This window comes from Microcaecilia unicolor, chromosome 6 (genome assembly GCF_901765095.1).
Source record: "Microcaecilia unicolor chromosome 6, aMicUni1.1, whole genome shotgun sequence".
Taxonomy (NCBI): domain Eukaryota; kingdom Metazoa; phylum Chordata; class Amphibia; order Gymnophiona; family Siphonopidae; genus Microcaecilia; species Microcaecilia unicolor.
The window spans coordinates 82385340-82407725 of NC_044036.1; the positions used below are offsets into that span (position 1 = coordinate 82385340).

At 40.9% G+C, this 22386-nt stretch overlaps 2 protein-coding genes across 6 annotated transcripts in view; one reads left to right on the forward strand and one right to left on the reverse strand.

Annotated features, from left to right (window-relative positions):
• PRKAB2 (protein kinase AMP-activated non-catalytic subunit beta 2) overlaps positions 1-11246 on the reverse strand; it is a 48210-nt gene extending 36964 nt beyond the window's left edge. The window contains exons 1-2 of one of the 4 annotated variants that reach the window (XM_030205484.1): positions 11204-11246; positions 4097-4285 (exon numbers count right to left, since the gene is read on the reverse strand). In XM_030205484.1, the coding sequence (XP_030061344.1) occupies positions 4097-4261 (165 nt within the window). In that variant the 5' untranslated portion in view covers positions 4262-4285; positions 11204-11246. Of the gene's footprint in view, positions 1-4096; positions 4288-7992; positions 8012-11000; positions 11020-11046; positions 11112-11203 lie in introns of those variants that run through there. The other 3 variants (XM_030205487.1, XM_030205485.1, XM_030205486.1) reach the window with 3 other exon arrangements.
• A 76-nt stretch (positions 11247-11322) lies between these two features.
• SEC22B (SEC22 homolog B, vesicle trafficking protein) lies at positions 11323-21070 on the forward strand. Of its 2 annotated transcripts, none has more exons than XM_030205488.1 (5): positions 11323-11511; positions 15994-16133; positions 16381-16541; positions 18076-18222; positions 20103-21070. In XM_030205488.1, exons 1-5 carry the CDS (start codon positions 11437-11439, stop codon positions 20255-20257), a joined length of 678 nt encoding a protein of 225 aa, XP_030061348.1. In that variant the 5' UTR covers positions 11323-11436; the 3' UTR covers positions 20258-21070. The 2 variants fall into 2 exon arrangements, with proteins under 2 accessions (XP_030061348.1, XP_030061350.1); XM_030205490.1 differs by having other exon boundaries at positions 16024-16133.
• The last annotated feature ends 1316 nt before the right edge of the window (positions 21071-22386 follow it).

The following is a 22386-nucleotide window of genomic DNA, read 5'->3' on the forward strand; positions in this document are numbered from 1 at the left end:
GCTAACCTAACACTGACCAGACGAGCACACATGTGGACCTCTCTCATCTCTGGGCAACTTGTAGAGAACAAGAAATATGCAGGAAGCACCATGCAAGATGACAGTCGTTATTTGACCCATTACCCTGCACCGACCAAACACCTCAGAAACCTCGGGTGGGCCTCTGGGATAGTGGGAAGGACTAATGGAAAGAAAATTATTAGGGAACACCTTATTTCTCCTTCCATTACGTAGCTTTCCACTATTCCAGAACCTGTGGGATGTTCAAAAGCAAGCCTTAGAGTGAGTGGGATGCTAGCACTGCTGCCCTGAGAACTGAAGCCCCATAACTGGCTTCTGAGTGCGCCACTACATCCACCTTGTTGTAGAGAGTTGCACAGGGACAGAAATCGAACCCATCACCGCCCATCCCCACTGTAAAATAACCCTTCCCCGCTAGAATCTAACCTGTCCCCACAAAAATCTAACCTGTTCCAGCCCAACCCCAAAAATAATCTCCTCCATCCGCACCTGTACCCATAACCTTCAGAAGTACTTTCTTTTAAAGTTTTTATTGAGTGTTAGTGAAAACACAAACATAAACATGTGCCAAACAGACATAAAACCAATACTCCCCCTAATTCCACAACCTCAAACCAGTCTCCAATTTCTCTGTCCATCCTGCATAACATCCCCTCTTTTCTTCTTATTTATTATTCCCCTCCTCTATTTCAAGCACCAACAGCCAAAATCTTTTCCCCTAAAGAGACTAAATAAACTGGGCACATAAATACTAGAAAATAACATTTCTATAAAAATGTAAAAGTATATAATATGCAAATATATGTAAAACTATACAAATATAGATATTATCTCCCAGGTGCAAACACAAGTACCTGGCAAGATCCCAAAACAATACATTTTATGCTGCTTATTCTAGAAATAAGCAGTGGACTTTCCCCAAGTCCATTTTAATAATGGTTTATGAACTTTTCCTTTAGGAAGCCATCCAAATCTTTTTTAAACCCTGCTAAATCCCCAACCACTCAATTTCCTTATTTAAACTGGAAGGACTCACCATACCCCATTCAAAAATTAATCTTTGTTCTTTACTGAACAATATTACCCCTGTTGTGAGCATCAAACTGGATTAATTTATATCATGTTTAACTGTAACCCAATGCTCCACCAATGGCGCTTCCATTGTACACAACCTGATGCTACTTAAATGTTGTGCCAGTCTATGTTTAACCTTTTTGATTGTCTGACCAATATACCATAGTCCACATGGACATAATATGGCATATATTACCATTCAGGAATTGCAATCTGTTTTAGATTTCAAATAAAACCTCTTTCCCTTCTGTTGATTAGGTATTTGAATAGCATACTGACAATACTTACAGCCTTTACATTTAGTATGAAACCCTACTACACAATCTCTATATCTATTAACAGACAACTTTTCTCCTATATTCTGAACCCGCATATACGCAAACCAGGGCAAAACCCCAAATCCTCTGTGTAACCCCAGCATTGGCCAGTGTCTAAATATAATATATTTCACCTTATTTGAATGTGACATGTATGGCAAAACACGTCATCCTATCCTCTTTATCTATCTTCTCATTTGATTGAAATTGCCATGTTCTGTGAGAATTATAAGCATGTTTAAACGCTCCGTTTATCACCTTTCATGGTTATCCCCTTTGACTAAATCTAATTTTCATATCCTGTGCTTGAACTAAAAAGTCTTCTTTCTCTGAACATAGCTATCATATATGTAAAAACTGACCTGCCGGGATGCCATTTTTCAACTGATATGGGTGATGACTTCTATAAAGGAGAAGGGTATTCCTATCTGTGGGCTTCCTGAATGCCTGTTTTAAATCCATCCCCCTGACAATGAATATTTATATCCAGAAATTCCACTTCTAGACCCCCCCCTATGTTAGCTGTAAATGTGACATTTTCATCGCACTGATTTAAATAATCTACAAATTCTTCCAATTTTTCTCTACCAATCCATACTAATAGAATATCATCTATATATCTCTTCCATTGCACAATAAAGCGAGTATATTCACTTTTATACAAATAACTCTTCATACAATGACATATACAAACAGGCAATTGTGGAAGCCACAGTAGCTCCCATGGCTACGCCTGCAGTCTGTAAAAAATATTTCTGCTCAACGGTGAAATCATTTATGATAATTACCATTCTGATATTTGACTCAAACATCTATTTGTTGTTTTGATAATTCCATTCTATTCAATATCTGATCTATAATTCTTAATGATGCTTTTTGTGGTATATGAGTATAAAAAGAATTCACATCAAGAGTTGTTAATATAAATGCCTGATCTTCAGTAATAGTAATTTGGTCCAACATTTGTAGCATATGAGATGAATCTTTCACATAAGACATAATCTTATATACTTCTAACCGCAAATAAAAGTCCAGATATTGAGACAGAGGTTCCCATAATGAACCCCTACCATGAGACAGATTTACATACAGTGTAGGTAGTATCCATGGAGACCTATCTCATGCAGCATTCAGGCCTGATCTCCTACATCTCTGGTGTGGGAACTCAGACACACAGGAAACAGCAAAGATGTCTCAAATGATACACAGACGATGCTCCAAAGCTGTCCAACAACCAAGACTTGACACGGCCGTGTCTGGCCTGCCTCAGAAGTCTCCAAAAGGTCGTCTGTGTGACCTCAAACGAATATCATAGTGTTTCACAATGGAAAATGCTGTCACAAATATTTTTTTCTGGCGGGCACCACTAAAAATCGCTTCTCACCACGAACAGCAAAAGTCCATTTAAAAAACGACAAGGCCAGCTGAAAACTGACTAGTTGGTGACGCTACTGAAGCAGGATGTTAAAATAGCAAAAACCGTGTGGCTCATGTGAACACCTAGCTTACCTACTACAATCAACTTTATCAGGTCCTTTAACATATGAAAATAAGTACATAAGAATTGCCATACTGGGACAGACCAAAGGTCCATCAAGCCCAGCATCCTATTTCCAGCAGTGGCCAATCCAGGTTACAAATACCTGGCAAGATCCCAAAATGTGCTCTTGGATGATTAATCTCCTGCTCAGTGTCTCGGTCTTATCATCCAACACTTTTTTTCTTATACTCAAGAAAAAATTGACAATGAAGGCATTCATTTTTCAGTTTCCGAGCTCTGCCACTTACATTCAATCTTTTACCTCCTGACATCAGTGCTTTAAGTTCTGAAGTATTCCAAGCAGCAATTTCTCTGCCCTCCCCTCCCCCTTTTCTCAATAAGCAACTAATCATTCTTAAAGGTGTAAGACTGAAAACCGATCAAAGGCGTTCTGTAGTTAGGTCCATACTAGAATGTCACTGACTGTCCTGTAATTTTACGTTTGTCACCAACTATGCTGACCAATGAATCCGAAAAGTAATCAGATAATTACTGGATTATGACATCTCCTGTACTTGGTGGGTCCACAGTACATCTTCTTAACATCCACTCATGTTGAAAAAACAGATCCAGCATCTTCTATTACAAATGGGACCAGCTACCAAATGCATAAAACTTTGTTAGCAATAGTCAAAAATACGGAAACAAAAAAAAATTCTAAATATTCAACACACAATAATTATTGATTTCCATTAAAGTTAGTATAATTATTTAATATCAGAATTAAAGCTCAATTGTGCCTTGTAATGTCATAACTTTGATAAATCCATCCCTCACCTGTGAACAGGCAATAGATAGTTTACCTCAGCATGAATATCAGGGATTGCCTGAGAGATGGCAGACCATCAGAATCTATCTTGTCAAAAAGGCATCTTTTGATAAGACAGTATCAGATACACAATAGTGTGTCTTGCACATCATGAGTTCACATAGGACAGGCCTTCCACTCTATGAATGTAGATAAAATAAACAGTGCCTTGGGCATTCATATACCACTGAATCAAATACATAGTCTAAAACTACAACCAGGGTAGTTAAGTACCCTGTAGGATTCTGACTACACAAAAAAAGTACCCTGGACTATACAACTGCACATAGGACGCTGCTTTCTGTATAAGACAGTATCTTGTATACAGAGCAGTACCTTACACTCTTGTGTGCTGAAGACATTGGGGTCATCGGTGCTCCCCACCATTATCTTGTTCTGCTGTGGCTCCTTTGAAGTATGACTGTCAGTTGCCCCATCATGGCGATGAGACTTGGACCCATGACGGTCTCCTGACACTCGATCACTTGCTGTATTGCCCATAGTGCATTAATGCTCTAGGTCGTCCTGCAAGACAGAAGGAAAGCAACCTCAGCCATCCATGGTTCCCTCTGTGAACAATAAGCACACTACAGCTTGAAAAGACAGCACAGATACCAGGCATAACACACCTAAGAGTTGAGCTAATATTCAAAAGAAGTTATACCTTCACTGGTAGCTAGGGAATGTATAACTTACTATCTGTATAAGTTTTAAAAATATACAAATAGATATTGGGTGTTTAGATTGCTAAATGGCCAGACACTATCCAGATAAGGTGGAGCGTGATCAGATCTGCATGTAACTAGTGATCCACAACTCTGAGAGATGCTCCTGTTCTTAAAACACAGATCTGCTGCCCTAGGCAAACCTTCAGCTGTTCACCTCTTCCTGGGGTGGCAGCTCAAGGCCCTTCCACCTCATGCTTAGTGTCTCTCCTTCCCTTCCCTCTGAGGTGTCCAGCCTCTCCCCTTCCCTATCCTCTCAGGTGTCCAGCCTCTCCCCTTCCCTATCCTCTAAGGTGTCCAGCCTCTCCTCTTCCCTATCTTCTGAGGTGTCCAGCCTCTCCTATTCTCTAGCCACCCTCTTGAGATGTCCTGCCTCTCCTCTTCCCTATCCTCTAAGGTGTCCAGCCTCTCCTCTTCCCTATCTTCTGAGGTGTCCAGCCTCTCCTATTCTCTAGCCACCCTCTTGAGATGTCCTGCCTCTCCTCTTCCCTATCCCCCTGAGGTGTCCAACCTCTCCCTTTACCCTACCCCCTATGGTGTACAGCCTCCCCTCTAGCACTCACTGTCACTGTTACTACTAATCACTTCTATAGCGCTACTAGGCACAAGTACTGTACACATTATATGCAGGTATTTCCTTTGTCTCTAGTGGGCTCACAATCTATGTTTTTTGTACCTGGGGCAATGGAGGGTTAAGTGACTTGCCCAAGGTCATTTCTCCACTCCATTAGGCCACTCGGCCACTCCACTGCCCTAAACTGGAATCAGAACAGCTGGCACAGGATCTTGAACGTTTGTGCATGTTCAAGGTCTACCAGGCCCCACTCCCTCCAAACTATAGCTAAATTAGGCAGCTTAGAGGCTGTCCTCATTTCAATTTGATGGACAGTACAGAAACTAGAACTGTTACAACTGGGACCGAGTTCTATAGAGCCCATTCCATTACAATTAAACTAGTCAGAGCAAACAATAATCAAGGGTGGACAAACATTTACAAACCTTAGACATCAGTCAAAAACCTTTCAGAACCAGGGAAATCTTTATTATTAATTTGTTAGAGGATTTTGGTCTAACTTGCTTTGGTGTTTTTCTTATTTTTCTTTTCTTTCTCTCTCCCCTATCCTCTAGGCATTCTCTTTTACACAGCCCACTGAATGGCAGCAAAAATCTCTCTTCCCATTCTTGTGCCAACAAGGTCTCTATTGCATGTGCATTAGGACAGGTGAAGAACCAGCTGCATGCATCTAGTCATCCAAAACTCCTAGAGATGCTCTTGTTCTTAAAATACAGGAAAGAACATCTTTTCACAGCAAAAAACAAAAAAAGCATGAGAAATGTCTGAATTAAAGCAGTTCTGCAGAGAAGAGTGGGCTAAGATTTCTCAACAGCCATGTGAAAGATCAAATTATAGGATGCATTTGGTTGCAATTATTACTGCTATAAGGGTGGTGCAACCAGTTAATAAGTTTAGGGGCAGTTACTTTTCACATGGGTGATACGGATGTTGGCTAACTTTGTTCCTTAAATAGATGAAATAATTTTAAAACTGTGTTATGTGTTTACTCAGCTTCTCTTTGTCTAATATTACATTTTGTTTAAAGATCAGAAACCATTCAGTGTGATGTATGCAATAATAAGGGAAATCAGGAGGGGGGAATACATTTTTCCCATCACTGTATGCAAGATTCTGACTCAGACTGCTGAGTTGATCATAAATCACATAAAATTTCCAATGTGAGCTCTGATGCTGTTCCCTCAGGTTCAGGTTTTCTCAGCCCATCACCAAGCACTAAATTAAAGAATCCAAACAGATGAGAGGGAGAGCCTTGAGCTGTCAGAAATGCACTGCTTTGACAAGTTTGTCCCAGTGTTATTTTTACAGATTTCCTTGGTCTACACTGCCAGTCTTCGAGGGCCCCAAGGAATAAGGTTTTCAGGACATTACTAATATACATGAGAGATTTGCATACAAGGGATGTAGTAGACATGCAGATCTCTCTCGTGCATACACATTAGTGATGTCCTGAAAACCTGGCTTGGGCTTCCAGGTTCCATTCTAGAATACTAGCAAAACCTCGTATTGGTGTGCCTAACATTTATGCACCACATTACACTAGCCACAGAGCTGGCATGAAGAGTGGATGCCTAAACGCAGCAGGGATGCATGCAACAGACCGTATTCTGTGAGTTATGCATGCAAGTGCAAGGCTTGCCTATGTCCCGCTCTTGTGTACCCCCTTGCATTTACATGCTATGCCTCTTAGGTGTCCCATTAAAGAATAGTGTTTAGGCAGCATATTGCCATTTATGCATTTATGTGCATACATGCATTAATTTCAGTAATCTGTACATTTATGCACGTAACATACACATAAAGTGAAGTTACTTGTAGTAGGTGTTCTCTGAGGACAGCAGACCACGTACTACCATAGATGGGTGATGTCACTGACAGAGCCCCAGTACAGGCACTGCCCTGAAGATTCTTGAAGCTTCTGAAAGGCCGACCACGTGTGCACACTCCTTCCTGCCTGTCCGACTAATGGGGGACCTGCAGTTGGATAAAAAGCATAGAGAATTCAATTCCTAGGAGATGTGGGAGGGATGTGGTAATAAGTGCCTGCTGTCCTCACAATATACCTACACAGGTGAGTAACTTCGCTTTCTCTGAGGATAAGCAGGACCACTATTACCATATCTGGGAAACCATAGCTACCAGGCTCACTGAAAAGAATAAAAATGGTCAATAGGGACTTGCAATGGCAAGGCCAACCAAAACAACATAAAATTTTCTGTTGTGAAGGTGCAGCCCGGAGCAAAAATGAATGGGCCTAGGAGGGTAGGGTTGGATTCTAGACCCCAAATATATTCTGCACAACTGTCTGACAAAACCAGCTGTCGTGTTGGGTATTTTGCTCAAGACAGGTAGTGAGATGTGAATGTGTGGACTGAAAAACACATTGCAGCTCTGCAAATCTCCTCAATGGAGGCTGACTACTGATGTAGCCATTGCCCATGATACTGTGAGCTGTGACATGACCCTCGAGTCAGCCCAACCTAGGCAAAGGTGAAAGAAATGCAGTCTGCTAGCCAAAAAGGATAAAATGCATTTACCAACAGCTGCCCCATCCTGTTTGGAAAGACTATTTTATTTCAGACTAAGTTGCCTAGATTAATGAATATTGGTGACTCAATTTAGTCTAATACTTTATAGTTGGTTTAATAGAAATGCTACTGTTTGTACTTCCCAGACTATATTGCTGGTCTTTTTATAATATGTAATCCGACTCAAACTGAAAATTGGTGTAGGTGGAATATAAGTAATAGGTAATGTAATTTAAAAACAAAAAGCTGGGTGAACTGTCTATTGGCTTTAGTCCACTCCAGATAGGCAGATAAGGCTCTCTTGCAGTCTAAGGTGTGCAGCGTACGTTTGCCAGGATGGGCGTGAAATTTTGGGAAAAATGCTGGAAGGACAATTGACTGATTAAGATGGAACTCCGTCAGTACCTTAAGAAGGAATTTAGGATGTGTGTAGAGAACTATTCTGTTGTGGTGAAACTTTGTGTAAGGTGGATCAACTACTAGGGCCTGGAGCTCACCGACTGCCACCAAAAACAGGACCTTCCAGGTCAGGTACTTCAGTCAAGTGGTTCAAAAGAAGTTACAAGGTGGAGTGCCCCTTGGGTGCACAGAGCCGCCATTAACAAGGTACAATGCACCCAATTAGACTCCCTCAATGTCAATGCGTCCCAGTGTCCAGCACAGCTCCTGAAGCTAGAAGGTTGAGTGCCTTCGATGCCGATAGACCGGACTTCGGCGTGACAACAGTTTCTCATGCAGATCCTCTCGACTTTTCTGTGTTCTCTTCTGCATTTGAGACAGAGAGAACAGTGAGAGAATTTATGGTCAGGCCGAAGACACAGTAGGCATATGTCGTGAGGATCAGTCACAGACGGTCCTATTGGAGTCTGAGCACCTTATATACCCACTGGGAGGCTCCAGCGACATAATGGGAAAAACAGCCAAAGCAAAATCAAACGGCTCAATTATAAGGAACATTTTTTTTTAAACGAAGACATGGCCGGGAGTTCAGACCTAAGGATGGAACAAGAAAAAAGAAAAATCTGTCCCATCCTATTCACAGAGAAAAAAGGGCAGGAAGGCAAGAGACAAACTCTCTGAGAAAAAGTTGCACAACAGACAAAAAGAAGTCGTGTCTTTACTGTTCTACAGAGAAAGTGAAACTGCAGGTCCCGCACGAGTCGGGCAGACGGGATGGCATGCATATATGCGCAGCTGGCAGTTAATAGTTCTGGGTAAATTAGAATCTTCTGAATGCTGGGCAGTGTTTGTGCCAGGGCTCCACCAGTGATGTCACCCATCTCTGGTAATAGTCCTGCTTGTTCTTGGAGAAATGTAAGCACCTCATTATAAAATTGCCCCTTTTAAGGACTAGCACCAGCTGTACATACAGTGGCAGGACTTGATTACCACACGTACCCTAGCTGAGATCATTTTGATGTACCTTTTCTGATGCCATCCTTATCTTCTATATAACTCCTGTTTATTTATCAGTCCACCCTTGCTTACCCCGCTATTGCTGTTCATTAAGATGTTTTAATGTGTATTGCACTGCTAGAATGCTAGAATGTGTACTGTTATTTCAACATTTTTATTGTTGTAATTGTCTTGTCTACGTCTGGGTTATATTTGCTGTACATTGCCTGGGGTGAATTTCTTCACAAAGGTGGTAAATAAGTCCAATCATTTCAAATGAAATAAGCACGTGCATGTTAGTGCCTATCTTATAGAATTGCCTCTTAAATATCTTGTCCAAGGTCAGAAGCAGTGTTAGTGGACGAGATGATGCCTGCAAGTCACTTAACCCTCCATTGCCCCATGTAAGCCGCATTAAGCCTGCCATGAGTGGGAAAGCGCGAGGTACAAATGTAACAAAAAAAAAAATCCTGGTTACCCCTCAGTTCTAATCTACTGCTTAACCTCAGATCAAGGGTCCTCAAACCAGTCCTCTAAACATACCTAGTCAAGTCAGGTTTTTAGGATACCCACAATGAATATGCATGAGTTAAATGTGCATGAACTACCTCCATTCTATGAAAATATATCTCATGCATATTCATTATGGCTATCTTGAAAACCTGACTGGCTAGGTATATCCCACATAATGGGTTGAGAACCCCTGCCTTAGATGAATACCTTTCTTCCCTCTGCATTTCACCTACAACTAAGGTTTCTACCTCACCGCAGGCTGATACAGTTCTAGTTTTGTCCCATTTTATGCATTAATTTATAGTTCTGCTTCTCATATTGATTTCCTTAAAAAATCAGAAATACTAATCTAGACTTTCCCTAGAGCCTGTTGTACAACTGAGACAACATGCAGCTCAAGCATTTTAAGAATTATCATAATTGTTCTGGTCTTTGTAATAATTTGTGAGACTTAATTTTCAGGAAAAAAAATGATGATAGTTGCACTGTCTATTGCCCTCTTGCTCTACATTCTTATACAGATTCTTTCTAGGGCAAAGATTTTTCTGGGTGACTCACTTAATTGGGTGAAGCAGTTCCTGCCTCCAGTTGGACTCTGCACTATGTTTCCAAATCAGCTGCTCTAAGAAGGCCTCACTTTTGCAGCTTTTTCCACTGTCTTAAACCCTCCCCCCCACACACATATATATGACTTGTCCATGGTTCTCGCTAGAGAATGACATGGGGACAAAGTTTGTCTCCATTCCCGCAAACTCCAACTCCATCCCCACCCCATTCCTGCAATAGTACAAAATCTCATTTGTACAAAAAAACCTAGCAAATGTCTTGTATTGAAAATGATGGAACTAGTGTGCAAGAGTTTGAGGGGACAGGGTGGGGATGGGGAAAAACGCTATCTCAGTGTCATTTTCTACTTCTTACCTATAAGATTATAAGCTTCAAAAACTGTTAATTTATATGGGTCTCTAAATCACTGCAACACTATGGGCTCTGTTTACTAAGGTGTGTTAGTGTTTTTAACGCACCTACAATTAGCATGCGTGCTAACCATGTAAGTACCTATAAGGATATTGTACGCACATACACAGTTAACATGTGTTAAAAATGCTAATGTGCCTATAATGCGCCTTAGTAAAAATAACGATAACAGATAATACACAGGACAGAACCTAACTGCCTGTTCAGCTGTATTTGGGTAACACAGTAATATTTTTTTTTATAATAAATTTGTATTTATATATAGTATACAATACAGGATAACATTAAAGTCAACATTATACATGTGCCCTGGAATACAATTTATTGTGGTATAACAATGGCAAAATCAAATTATATTCATAATAAGATTTCAAATAAATATCTTTATACTGAAGTAAAAATAATTGAAATTAAGATTAAAAAACAAATCAATAAAGTTATCATTTTGTACAGCATACTAATCTGTCTCACAAATGTTCTTTTCTAATTTATCCAGAATTATTAACTGAAGCCGGAGTTCTGCTCACTTGTCCCTTCAAAAATCCATAAACAACTCCTCTCCCCGTTATTGCTCCAGGCACAACTCCTTCTTTCTCCTCCTTCAGTGCAGACATAATTCGTGTCAAACATATTGAAAAAATAATTCCCGCTCCAGCCTCCCCCTCCCATCACCACACAAAAGAGACAAATTCTGCTTCCCCAGAAACGTCAAATAAAAAGCAAAACTCACGCAGACAAGCAGATTCCGACTGCGCATGTGCACAAAGTAGAAGCTTCTATGGTGAACGAACAGACTGCGCATGTGTACAGACTAAGCAGCGACTTGGGAAGCGGAAGCACTGGTTTGACGTTCAGCGTGACAAGAGGGCAGCAGCTTCCGGCCAGCTCAGCGGGAACACGCTAGGGACGCAGAAAGAGAGAAAGGGCGTGAAGCAGGTAGACACTTCACTTTAGGTTTTCACCATGGTGCTGTTGACGATGATCGCTCGGGTGGAGGATGGGCTTCCGCTGGCTGCGTCCATGCAGGAGGATGAGCAGGTGAGGCTTTTACGCTTGAGCCCGACGCCTTCAGCTTGTAGGTAGCACGGTCTGGATATGTTTGGGGCAGGTAGAGAGGATGAGGGTTTGGCGAAGGAGGAGGATGACCGGCGGTGGAGTAGGAAGTGTATGGCAGAGGGCATGGATAACTGGCCAGACTGGGTTGCTTACATGTTTGTTTGTTTAATCTGCTGTGACTGTAGTTGTTGCTTACCTTTGATCCATACTAACCGTCCTTGACTTCTTCACTGTAGCTGTGGTCTTTAGCCGTTCATTCTGATCCATAACTGAGTCCAGCTTCTCAGGCTATAAACTTGCTATCTAATCTTGGATTATTAAGCATTTAAAAAGAATAACTCTGGTAGCCTGTAGGCGTGTAAACTATTCAGCACCCCTCAGTAGTGTTCTCATTTCTCCCTGACCGTAGTTTATCAACGCGCTTCATATCGTCCTAAACTTGGCTGTATACTGGTTTTCTGGTCTTCTTTGCTACTCGCATACGATACCATTTAAGCACCATTGGATTCTTCTTGCCCTCACCGCTGTCAACATCCTTCTTTCTTTGTGGTCCTCTGTTGGTCGGTTCTGAGACTTCAGCTAACTTCTCCATACTTATACTCAGTAACTCTGTGGTCTTGAAGAAACGCAGTTTGTATGGTTTCCTCTGTTGGCTATCATAATTACTGGTAAAACGACGCTATTCGCAACTACTTTATTTCTACTTTCGCATTTAAGCAAATGTCTTGGGAGCAGATTGTCATGGTGAATGGATTCGGCCTCTACAGATTCACAGAAACTAAGTCTTGCTTATGTGACAAATATTTGTACTTGACTCGAATTCCTGTTTCTCCTACTGAAGTGCCTTGTGTGTTTGGGCAAGATTCATCACTTCCTCCTTATTTGCCTTAGGTACAAACTTAAGGCTAGATTTAAATATACCTTAATGTGTATTATTGCACGTTTATGTTATTTAATGTATCTTGTTTAACCAAAGCTCCATTAATGTTAGTAGGGCCCACTTATTAATAGTATCTGATAACTTGCATTTACCACAGGCAAGTAAATCAAGTTAGATGTAAGATATTCAGCTCATACTTGGAAAGGTGCATAATTAACTCTTTAATCCAGAAGAGGCTTCCTGGGACTATATAACAATTTGGTGTTGATGAGCAAACAGTTTAAATATGAATAAATTTATTAAGTTAGGAAGAAAATCTAGTGATCTGATTTGAGAATATATCAGATTTCACAGTCTGACACCAGAACACAGTAAACACAGAACAATAGAAAATGGAAAATAGTGTTTCCTGTAAGTCTGCTTAATTCAAATAGGCCTGATGGGCACACTTTCATTGGCGGGGGGCATTTACAAAGCTGCTGTATTGTTTTATATGATGACACAAATGATGACCAGCTGTGGGGATGAATCAGACAATACTCTATTGAAAGCACCAGCCATAAAAACCCAACATGGGCTATGTTTCAATGGACATGGCCACCTGCTTCAGGAGTCACAAGTAAGACTCCAAATACAACATTGGAGAATATATCTGGTACACAAAACAAAGCAGCACTTGCCCACACTGTAATCTAAGTTCATAATGCTGAGATAACATTTAATCAGCTCTCTCTGACCTCATGTGCAACTTTCTTTAAATGTCACCTTATTTTCTAACTCCTCTTACTCTTACCTATCTATAGGTTCCATCTTTGCGTATACCCTACGCTATTAAAATGTTCTATTATGTATTGTGATATTGTAAATAGTGTACTATGCCATACTTTGTATTATTTGAATAGTTTTACTGCTGTAGTTGTCTACTGCTTATGTTTGATTCTTACTGTACACCGCTTTTCATGATTTAAAAAAGGCTGTAAATAAATCCTAATAAAATAATAATAAATAGATAAATAAAGGTATACGGACACATGAAAACGCTGTCCAGGATCAATAAACAGACCGCTATATTTAAATATGGCGACCGCACATGGTGGTGTGTCTGTTTATGCACTGTGAACCTAGATTACAGTGTGGGCAAGTTCTGCTTTGTTTTGTGAACCAGATATTTGGAGCCTTGTGACCTCTGAAGCAGGTGGCTGTGTCCATCGAACCACGGCCTGTGTCGGGTTTTTGTGGCTGGTGTCTTTGATTCAACCCCACGACTGGTCATTTGTGTCATCTTCAACTCTTCTTGGACTTTGCTTTACTGAAGTAGATGCTTTTTCCTGTTTGTGCTTTTGGTATTGGTCTATATACTAGTCAGCCTCCTGTGCTGCTTGTCTTTATCCAGCTTCTTCTTTGTGGGTACTTTGGAAGGAGATTCAGAGAGGCATATTTTCAAGGCGCTTAGCCTTCCAAAGTTCCATAGGTTTCTGTAGAACTTTGGAAGGCTAAGTGCTTTGAAAATATGCCTCTCAGTAATCTCATTTGCCTTGGTCCTTGGATTACTACTACTACTATTTAGCATTTCTATAGCGCTACAAGGCATACGCAGCGCTGTACAAACACACTTGGATCAAGTGAAATGACCCTGGGTGACGCTATTGGAAATTTTTCTACTCTTGCTTTGATTCCAAGTATCTAAAATTTGATGCATGCTCTGGGCCCAGGTCAAGAGAACTGTTTTTTTTTTTTTTTTTTTGTAAATTTAGACATTTCATCCATTTGGACCAGAGCAAATTACAGTATTCAACAAATAAAACATAATGGTGAGATCACCATGAAAAATACAAATAACATGAAAAAAGGGAGCAAAACATTTTGCTCCAGACTTTTCAGGACCCCCCCCCCCCCCAAAAAAAAAATAAAAATGGAGTTGGTGTGGTTCTGGGACCGTGTTTGGCCACACAGAAAAAGAGGGGAAAGGAGATGAAAATCCCGAAAATATCTAAAACCAAATCAAGTTTCAGGAAGTAAAAACTTTGCCCTGACTCCTAAAAACTGTCAGCTGGCACTCAAGGTTTCTAAATATTTTTTGAAGTTAGGTTTACAGTCAGCTAACAAAGGCCCTGTAATGTGGTACAGTGTCCACATCGGGTTACCTGCTTTGGCTTCATAGGTAAGGTGCTGTTTAAATCCTGGGGAAGCCTTTTTCTGAGAAATGCAGCAAGCGCCTTGTAAGATCTACCATATCAAGTTTCTGACTGGGAAGTACAGAGTACAAACTGCTTCTCTTCCTGCATTAACTGGGATTCAGAGTCAGTGGCTGATGTTAAGATAATCTGGAATTCCTTTATAGAGAACTGTAAAACAGTCCCTTTTTTAAATTTTTGTGCACATTTTTATGGTAAGGAATTTGTTAAATGGTTCAAGTATTACATTCCATGGTGTTGACAGAATTCCAGTGTTGGGGTTCAAAATTGGTGTGTGTTTTGCAGTGGAATGCAGCCTGGTATTACTAGTTAGAAACGGAAACTTATGTATACAAAGGTGGAAGAAATTCAGTATTGGTTGTGTGAGGTTGGAAGAAGCAGTGGTTTGGCGGATGCAATTGCTATAAAGGCTCTGCAGACATAGAAAGCTAGTGTCTGTGGACAGCTGGTAGCTGAACAGCTTTAAAAGCTTTTTGGGTTTTTTTTTTTTTTTTCACTCGGCTGTTAACAGCCTGCTTCTGCCATCAAAGCCTAGGTGATTGGCTGGCTCCCAGCTGAGCCCATTGGATGTTTGCAGGTGGAGGAGGTGGTGGAGACAAATCCAGTGATGAAACTCAAAAAGGTGTGGGGATATACACAGAGAATATTTAAATGGCAGGAGAATGGTAAAGTGTAGAGTGCTTCATCTCCAAGCCAGCATTGAGCTGACTTGCACGTCTGTAAAAACTCGGGGTTACCTGCATGGAGAAGTTATAACTCAAACCCCTTGCTTGGTATTTTTGGTCTTTATCTGCCCTCATCTGTTGTGGCTGGCTGTTATTGTACTTCCGTATGAACCATTGGATGTGCAGGTGATTGGTTGGCACCATGTTGCCCCTGTCAGACTGTGTGGGGCAGTCAATTGGTTGGTAGAATCATTATATTGCTTAATTAAAATTATGTTGTCATTCCATATTGCTAAACTGATAACATACATACTGTGATTTCATTCCCTGCACTCTGTTCCTAGGTCTTGGGGTTAAACTCCTGCTAATGACCTTTGCTGTGTGACTTTTACAAGAGGAATTCTAACTGCAGCGAGAAGCACATGTGAGGGAAATTTTGGGGACAGGAGAGGCCTAAGTTCTTTTTAGTGCTGATAAAAGCCTAAATCACCACAGACAAGGACAATTTCTGGCAGGTCTTCACTAGTTTTGTTCACATTCTTCCGAGTTGTTTTCTTTTATAAGTAGTAGGAACTCTTGTCTCACGGGGGTATATATTAGGATCAGAGTTGGGGCTGTCCTTGGGGATGTGAGTAGTAGAGTGAGATTGCTTTAGGATGTGGTAGTAAAGTAAAAGATACCTTGTATTTGGGAAGGTGTTCTTTTTTTATTTGTTCTGTCTCAGCTGTTTCAGAGTAATTCTCTTTGCTACCAGTCAGGCCGTGACCTGCAGCAGTACCAAAGCCAGGCAAAGCAGCTCTTCCGGAAGCTGAATGAGCAGTCCCCCTCAAGATGTACCTTGGAGGCTGGAGCCATGGCGTTCCAGTGAGTATTGCTTCAGTTAGGCATCCCATATATACACACCAGAAAACAATTACAAACATTCTGACCATAAGATGGTAACAGAAGTTTGTAGTGGGGAGGAAAGAAATACACCCACTGCTTATTCCTTGTGTTTCCTCATAGTATGTTCTACAAACGCAGTTACAATTGCAGTCATTTGTTTTAAACTGTGACCTTACCTGCCTCTGTGTTTTCATCTGATTCTCCTTTTTGTGCTGTGTTATTTCAGCTATATCATTGAGAAAGGGGTGTGTTACCTGGTGCTGTGTGAAGCTTCCTTCCCCAAAAAACTGGCTTATGCATACTTGGAGAATTTACAATCGGAGTTCGACGAGCAATATGGAAAAAAGGTTCTTACTGTAACCAGACCTTACTCATTCATTGAATTTGGTAAGTTATCAAAAGTGTGATGTAACATGGCCATTGAACTCTAGATAAGCTGTGTGTCATCTAAGAATGAACTTGGAAGATCTAATGTCAGGTGAGGGAGGGGACAGGACATGATGTTAGACTCCTTTTGTTCTCCTGCAGATGAGTTGAGCAAGGGTGAGGGGCCTGGAGATGCGTGCCTGTTAACACAGTTTTGGTTGCTTATTTGATCTAGAATTGTTTTGAAACACTTTTTCTATAGAAATCAATCTGAAAAGGCTTGTTATGTGGGCAAGTCATGTAACCCTCCGTTGTCCCAGGAGTGAGGAAGAAAGGAAGGTTTGGGATATGGAGTGGGAGCGGAAGAGGAGGATCCAGATGGGGGAGTTATCCCTGTGCTCCCTTGCAAATTCATATATACATTACCCTGTTATTCCCCTGCACACACTGTCAGCTGCAAGAGGAAGGTGGCAGTGGTGAGATTTGAACTGCCTGAGACGATATAGTGTCACATATCTCAAAGCACCAGCTGAGTCCCAGATGAGAGAAGGATGCAATAATGCCACTATCCCGTTCCCCTTGTTCGGGAGGGGGGATCAGCAGAGGACGGGAAATATATCCACATTTGATCTACAACAGCAGTGATTCCTGCTGGTACCTTGAGTTCTTTTGTATTTTCAGATGACAAATGTGCATACACTACAGATTCGCACGTTCACCCAGGAAATAGGATATGATAGATACCATTTAATATGATGCCAGCAGAATAATCAGCTCACACAGCTTCTGGTTACAGGTAGATAGTATTTATGGCAATTTCTCCCTTGCACAGGGAGAAGCATGAAGGGCTGGATTGCAGAGACTTGTGGCTATATCTCCACAGTGCACAGAAACGGAATATCAGAGCAGAAAGCCAAAGAAAAAAAAAATAAAGAAGTTCCCCTTTAAACATACCAGTGCATAGTGCAGTTATACTCTTGCTTTGTCCAGCCCAAAACAATGCAGAATCTGGACAAGGCAGCCAAATGTATGTACACGTGCACAGAGCTGGCCAGGGTAATATGCATATACACAGTAAAAAGGAATGCTGCTTTCCCTCAGTTACTGATAAAAAAGGGGGGGGGGGGGCTGGTGAAGATCTCTGGCTGTGGCAGGGGAATTCAGAGACAGCCGTGTAAACATGGACTTATCTGATAAGAAAAGCAGATGTAAGGCCTCAGATACCTAGGGAGAGGCCTCTGGAAAGGCTAATTCATAGCCTATATGGGTCCACCTTCCCCTGACAAAAGCAGGTTTGTTCCATATTTGCATCACACATATGTTCAGCTAGCCACCACCTGCCCAGTCCTATGAATTCATAGGAATCAGACGATTTTGCAGCAGCAGCATGTGAGTCGCAGAACAAAGAACTGTCACTCTTCCTCCTGTCCTTGGCAAAAATTAAATGAAAAATATGAGCTGCCAGACATTCTGCCAACATATGGATCACCACGACCCAAGAAACTCAGATGACAGTGGGTATTTAGTTTTCATTTTTTTTCTCTCCTTATTTCAGATACTTATATCCAGAAAACCAAAAAATCTTATGTGGATAGTCGAGCACGGCGAAACCTGGGGTCCATTAATACAGAGTTAAAGGATGTGCAGAGGATCATGGTTGCCAATATCGAAGAGGTGTTGCTAAGGGGTGAAGCATTATCCGGTAAGTGGGAGGGTTCACTTAGAGAGCAGCCTCTTGATTTTCAGCTGCCATCCTCATTGCTTATGGCTTTATCTGCATAGTTATCTTTTTTTTTTTTTTAAGTCTCCATACACTAGTCACTGCAACTTTATATTGAGAGTGTTAGATATTTATGCTTTTATATTTTGTTTTTTTAAGAATGCATCACTAACAACCGAGAACTAATTTGTGAATAGGTGGCATATAAATTATATTAAGGAAAGGAAATGAAAGATGGTGTACTTGGATTTCAGCAGAGGAAGTAGTGAAGGTAGCAGGGCTCTTCCACAAAAAAAAAAAAGGTCTAATGGTCAAAATCTTTCTTCAAAACCCGACACAGTACTGTGTTTCAGCGAAAAGCCTGCATAAGGGGTCTGTATGTAAAGTCACTGATGAAAGTAGGGGTCAAAATAACCGTATTTAAAAAGATGATAATCCTGTGGAAGGATGCACTGTGTCGGGTTTTGAAGAATAAAGATTTTAAGACCTGTCCACTGTTTTTTTGTGGAAGAGCCCTGCTACCTTCACTACTCCCTCTGCTGGCTTATCTTCACGTAGTGACACACAGTCCTCTGCCTCTGCGGTACCCTGTACTTGGATTTCAGCAAGCCTTTGGTACTTTTCTGCATAGGCAATTTATAAATTGAGCACCCTTGGTATGGGCAACTAGCTTAGAAACTGGGTAAATGGAAGGTGATACAGGAGAGTAGTACAATAGATGATGTTTACACCAAGGAAAGGGTATTATCAGTAGTGTGCAGCAGGCATCGGTCTTTGATCTAGTTCTTAACATTTTTGTAAGCAATATTGCAGATGAGCTGTAAAAAAAAAAACCAAATGTGCCTTTTTGCAGATATTACATCTGGAACAGGGTAAACACGTCTTCAGATGTACAGAAAACATAAGGAGTGATCTAGCAAAATCCAAGGAATGGGCTTACATTTTAACATTATTTTCTTAGCTGCCAAAGTGCAGTGTCAAGCATATGGGCTGCAAAGTGCCAAAGGGGCAGTGTAGTATAGAGGGGTGAAATGTGAACAGTAAAATAACCAAGAATAAACAAATACAATAAATGAGGTAAACTTGAAAACAGTAAATTGAAACCTAATAATAGAACTACCGTGAAACAGTATCAAAAATATACACATTTAACAGCACTGGAATTCAAATCATATCCCTCTGCAGCTCCGTATGACCCTGGCAAGTCACTTAACCCTTCATTACCCCAAGTACAACAGTAGTACAATGTACTACCTAGAATGTGGATCCAATAGGAACAGACCCAGTACCTGTAAAGTGAAGTTGTAAACCGCTTAGGTGTAAGCAATATATAAATGAATGAATGAATCTGTTAGTTGAATGTTCTAATGCATACTTTAGGTGTATTTTAAGTATTATGCTAACATTGTATTATATCTCTGGTATTTGAATTCCAGTGCTGTTAAATGTGTATTTTTGATACTGTTTCAAGGTAATTCTATTATTGGGTTTCAATTTACTGTTTTCAAGTTTACCTTGTTGTATTTATGTTCTTGGTTATTTTACTATTGTTATCCTGTTAACAAAATAGATTAGATACATACTTAGATTGTAAGCAGTTTGGGCAAGGGACATATTGTACAGTGGAGCTAAGTGTTCAGGTACATTGTTGTATATCCAGTAGCATTAAAAAAATGTGCAAGTCAAGCATATCAAAAAGATGTCTTTAGGCATTGTTAGACTGAACCAGTACCTCTCCCTCACATGGAGTATGTGTTTTTGACATTCCTGATGACTCTCTATGATTTTGGGTGGGTAGGGGAGGAGGGCAGTTATGTGAAACTCAAGTTCTGATCTTAATCCATCTGTTTAATCTTCAACAGCCCTAGATACCAAGGCCAGCGACCTGTCAAGTTTGTCCAAGAAGTATCGCCAGGATGCAAAGTACCTAAACATGCGGTCCACCTATGCCAAGGTTGCAGCTGTGGCAGTGTTTTTTGTTATGTTGATTGTGTACGTGAGGTTCTGGTGGCTGTGAGCTGGCACATCCTGCAACAGTCCCAGCTAGCAAGGGGTTGGGTGTTGGAAACCAAGCAGGATTACCCCCCTCCCCCCTTTGAAGAGGCTCTGCTGACAGCCATGGGAGCCCGAGCACTGATGCAGACTTTACTTTTAGACACTTAATTGTAAGCAAATATGGCATGGCTGACTGAAGATTAATCTCTCATTCCTTTAATTGGATGCATCCAGCAACCATGATATAGGCTTCGCCTTTCTATATTAGAAAACAAACATCTATTATTAGCAGGCATAATGGATGTAAAAGCAGCCTGCATGGTATCTTCTACAGAGGTGGCCTTCGTAGAATATCCCTGCCTGCTGCTGGTAACATCAGAAGTGATGTGAACACTGCATTTGAAGAGACAGCTGTGGGTGGGGGAGGGGAGATAATGTTTTTTGCACTGTACAAACTGCTCTTAGACTATCCCTCTTTGTATTTTAGTTCCATGAGGTGTAGCTGAAATCTCTGTTGAAGACGATAAAGAAATTAACATGTTTTAAGATTAGTGTATGTGGTAGCTGAGCTGCAAGAACAGGCACCCACCGCAGGTTTGATCTAGAAAGGAATCTAGCTTTAATTCAGGTAATGTGTGTGAGAGAGGCAAGCTTCTGATGTTTTAGAGAGGAAAACCCTTACATTTTGCTCTTCGTTCATTTTCAGAGTAGTATGGGGTGAGTACGTTCCACCCATAAATGCCTATTGTGAGGTGAATGTTTAAAATGTATGGGCTAGAAGTGTGTTATGATCTACCCTAACCTAAGTGAACACAGGATTCTGTGACGAATGAAGGAATTTTTTTTTCTACAACTGCTATTGCTAAGGAAGGCCAGGTCGACTCTCTATATACACAAAACTGACCCTATTTGCAGCTAAGAAAAATACCGCTCATCTCAAAAGTTGTTGGAGTCCTGTTCCCATTTTTACATCCAGCAGATGTAGAGTTGGCTTTTGCAATTTCATATCGTAGTAAAATGTTTATTGCATTTTCACAGTCTGTGTCTCATACTTAGAAAGTGCTAAAGAGCGCTTCCCTCTCTGCTTTGAGTCCAAGTGAAGACTGATGTTGGACAGCTCAATTAAACTGTTGTAAAATGATTAGTGTGAGCCTTCAGCCTCTTTCAGAGAGATTTTGAGTCCGCTTTCAGAAATGGTACTGTGCAGCACTGTTTTATGCCAGCGTGGGGAGCCAGGACTGGAGTGCTCCCCCTGATTGCAGCCTAAGTGTTATAGCAGATGTTAATCTAGTCTACAATTACATTGTTAAATGGCAGGTCTTAAGACTGAATGTAAATATTTAAATAAATATTTCTGAAAATGAGTTATGAGCCTCATTACCTTTTACAGGAGGAAAAACACCATATCTGTAGTTTGCATATTTTCCCTTAAAATATGCTAGAAGGGTCCTTTATTCTACTACTACTTGACCTTTCTAAAGCGCTACTAGGGTTACGCAGCACTGTACAATTTAACATAGGACAGTCCCTGCTCAAAGGAGCTTACAATCTAAAGGACAAATGTACAGTCAGTCAAATAGGGGCAGTCTAGATTTCATGAAAGGTATAAAGGTTAGGTGCTGAAAGCAACATTGAAGAGGTGGGCTTTGAGCAAGGATTTGAAGATGGGTAGGGAGGGGGCTTGGCGTAAGGGCTCAGGAAGTTTATTCAAAGCATAGGGTGAGGCAGAATGAGCGGAGCTATGGCTATATTCCTAGCCCTGTGTAGCTACCCTATTGTACTATAGACGGCTGAGGCCAAAATCGAATACAAGCCATATTGGTCTTCCTTGTGGATCCCCTTTAGCCTTTCACTTATTTTTATCTTCTGTTTGCTGTTGCATTTCCTTCTAAAGCCTTGTTGTCACTGGGGAGAACCCTCATCCCTCGAGTTTATATTTAGAACTCCCTTATTCAACCCTTGTTTATTCTTCTAAGTGCTAATGATGCTTCACAAAAATAGGATCATTAAAAAGGATTGTAATGGAAGCCTGTCCTGTAAAGCCCTTAACTACTGTTCTAGCCTTGTACAGGTGTACGCATGCAGAGCACTAGAAATGGAGTCTCTGCAGAAGCTAAGTGAGATTACTGGCTAATAGTAAGAGAAGGCTGC

Coding starts and splice junctions, on each gene's coding strand:
- SEC22B (XM_030205488.1), top strand. CDS start 11,437: ATGGTGCTGTTGACGATGATCGCTCGGGTGGAGGATGGGCTTCCGCTG. Junction 16,134..16,380: donor GCTGGAGCCATGGCGTTCCA/GTGAGTATTGCT, acceptor GTGTTATTTCAG/CTATATCATTGAGAAAGGGG. Junction 16,542..18,075: donor TTACTCATTCATTGAATTTG/GTAAGTTATCAA, acceptor TCCTTATTTCAG/ATACTTATATCCAGAAAACC.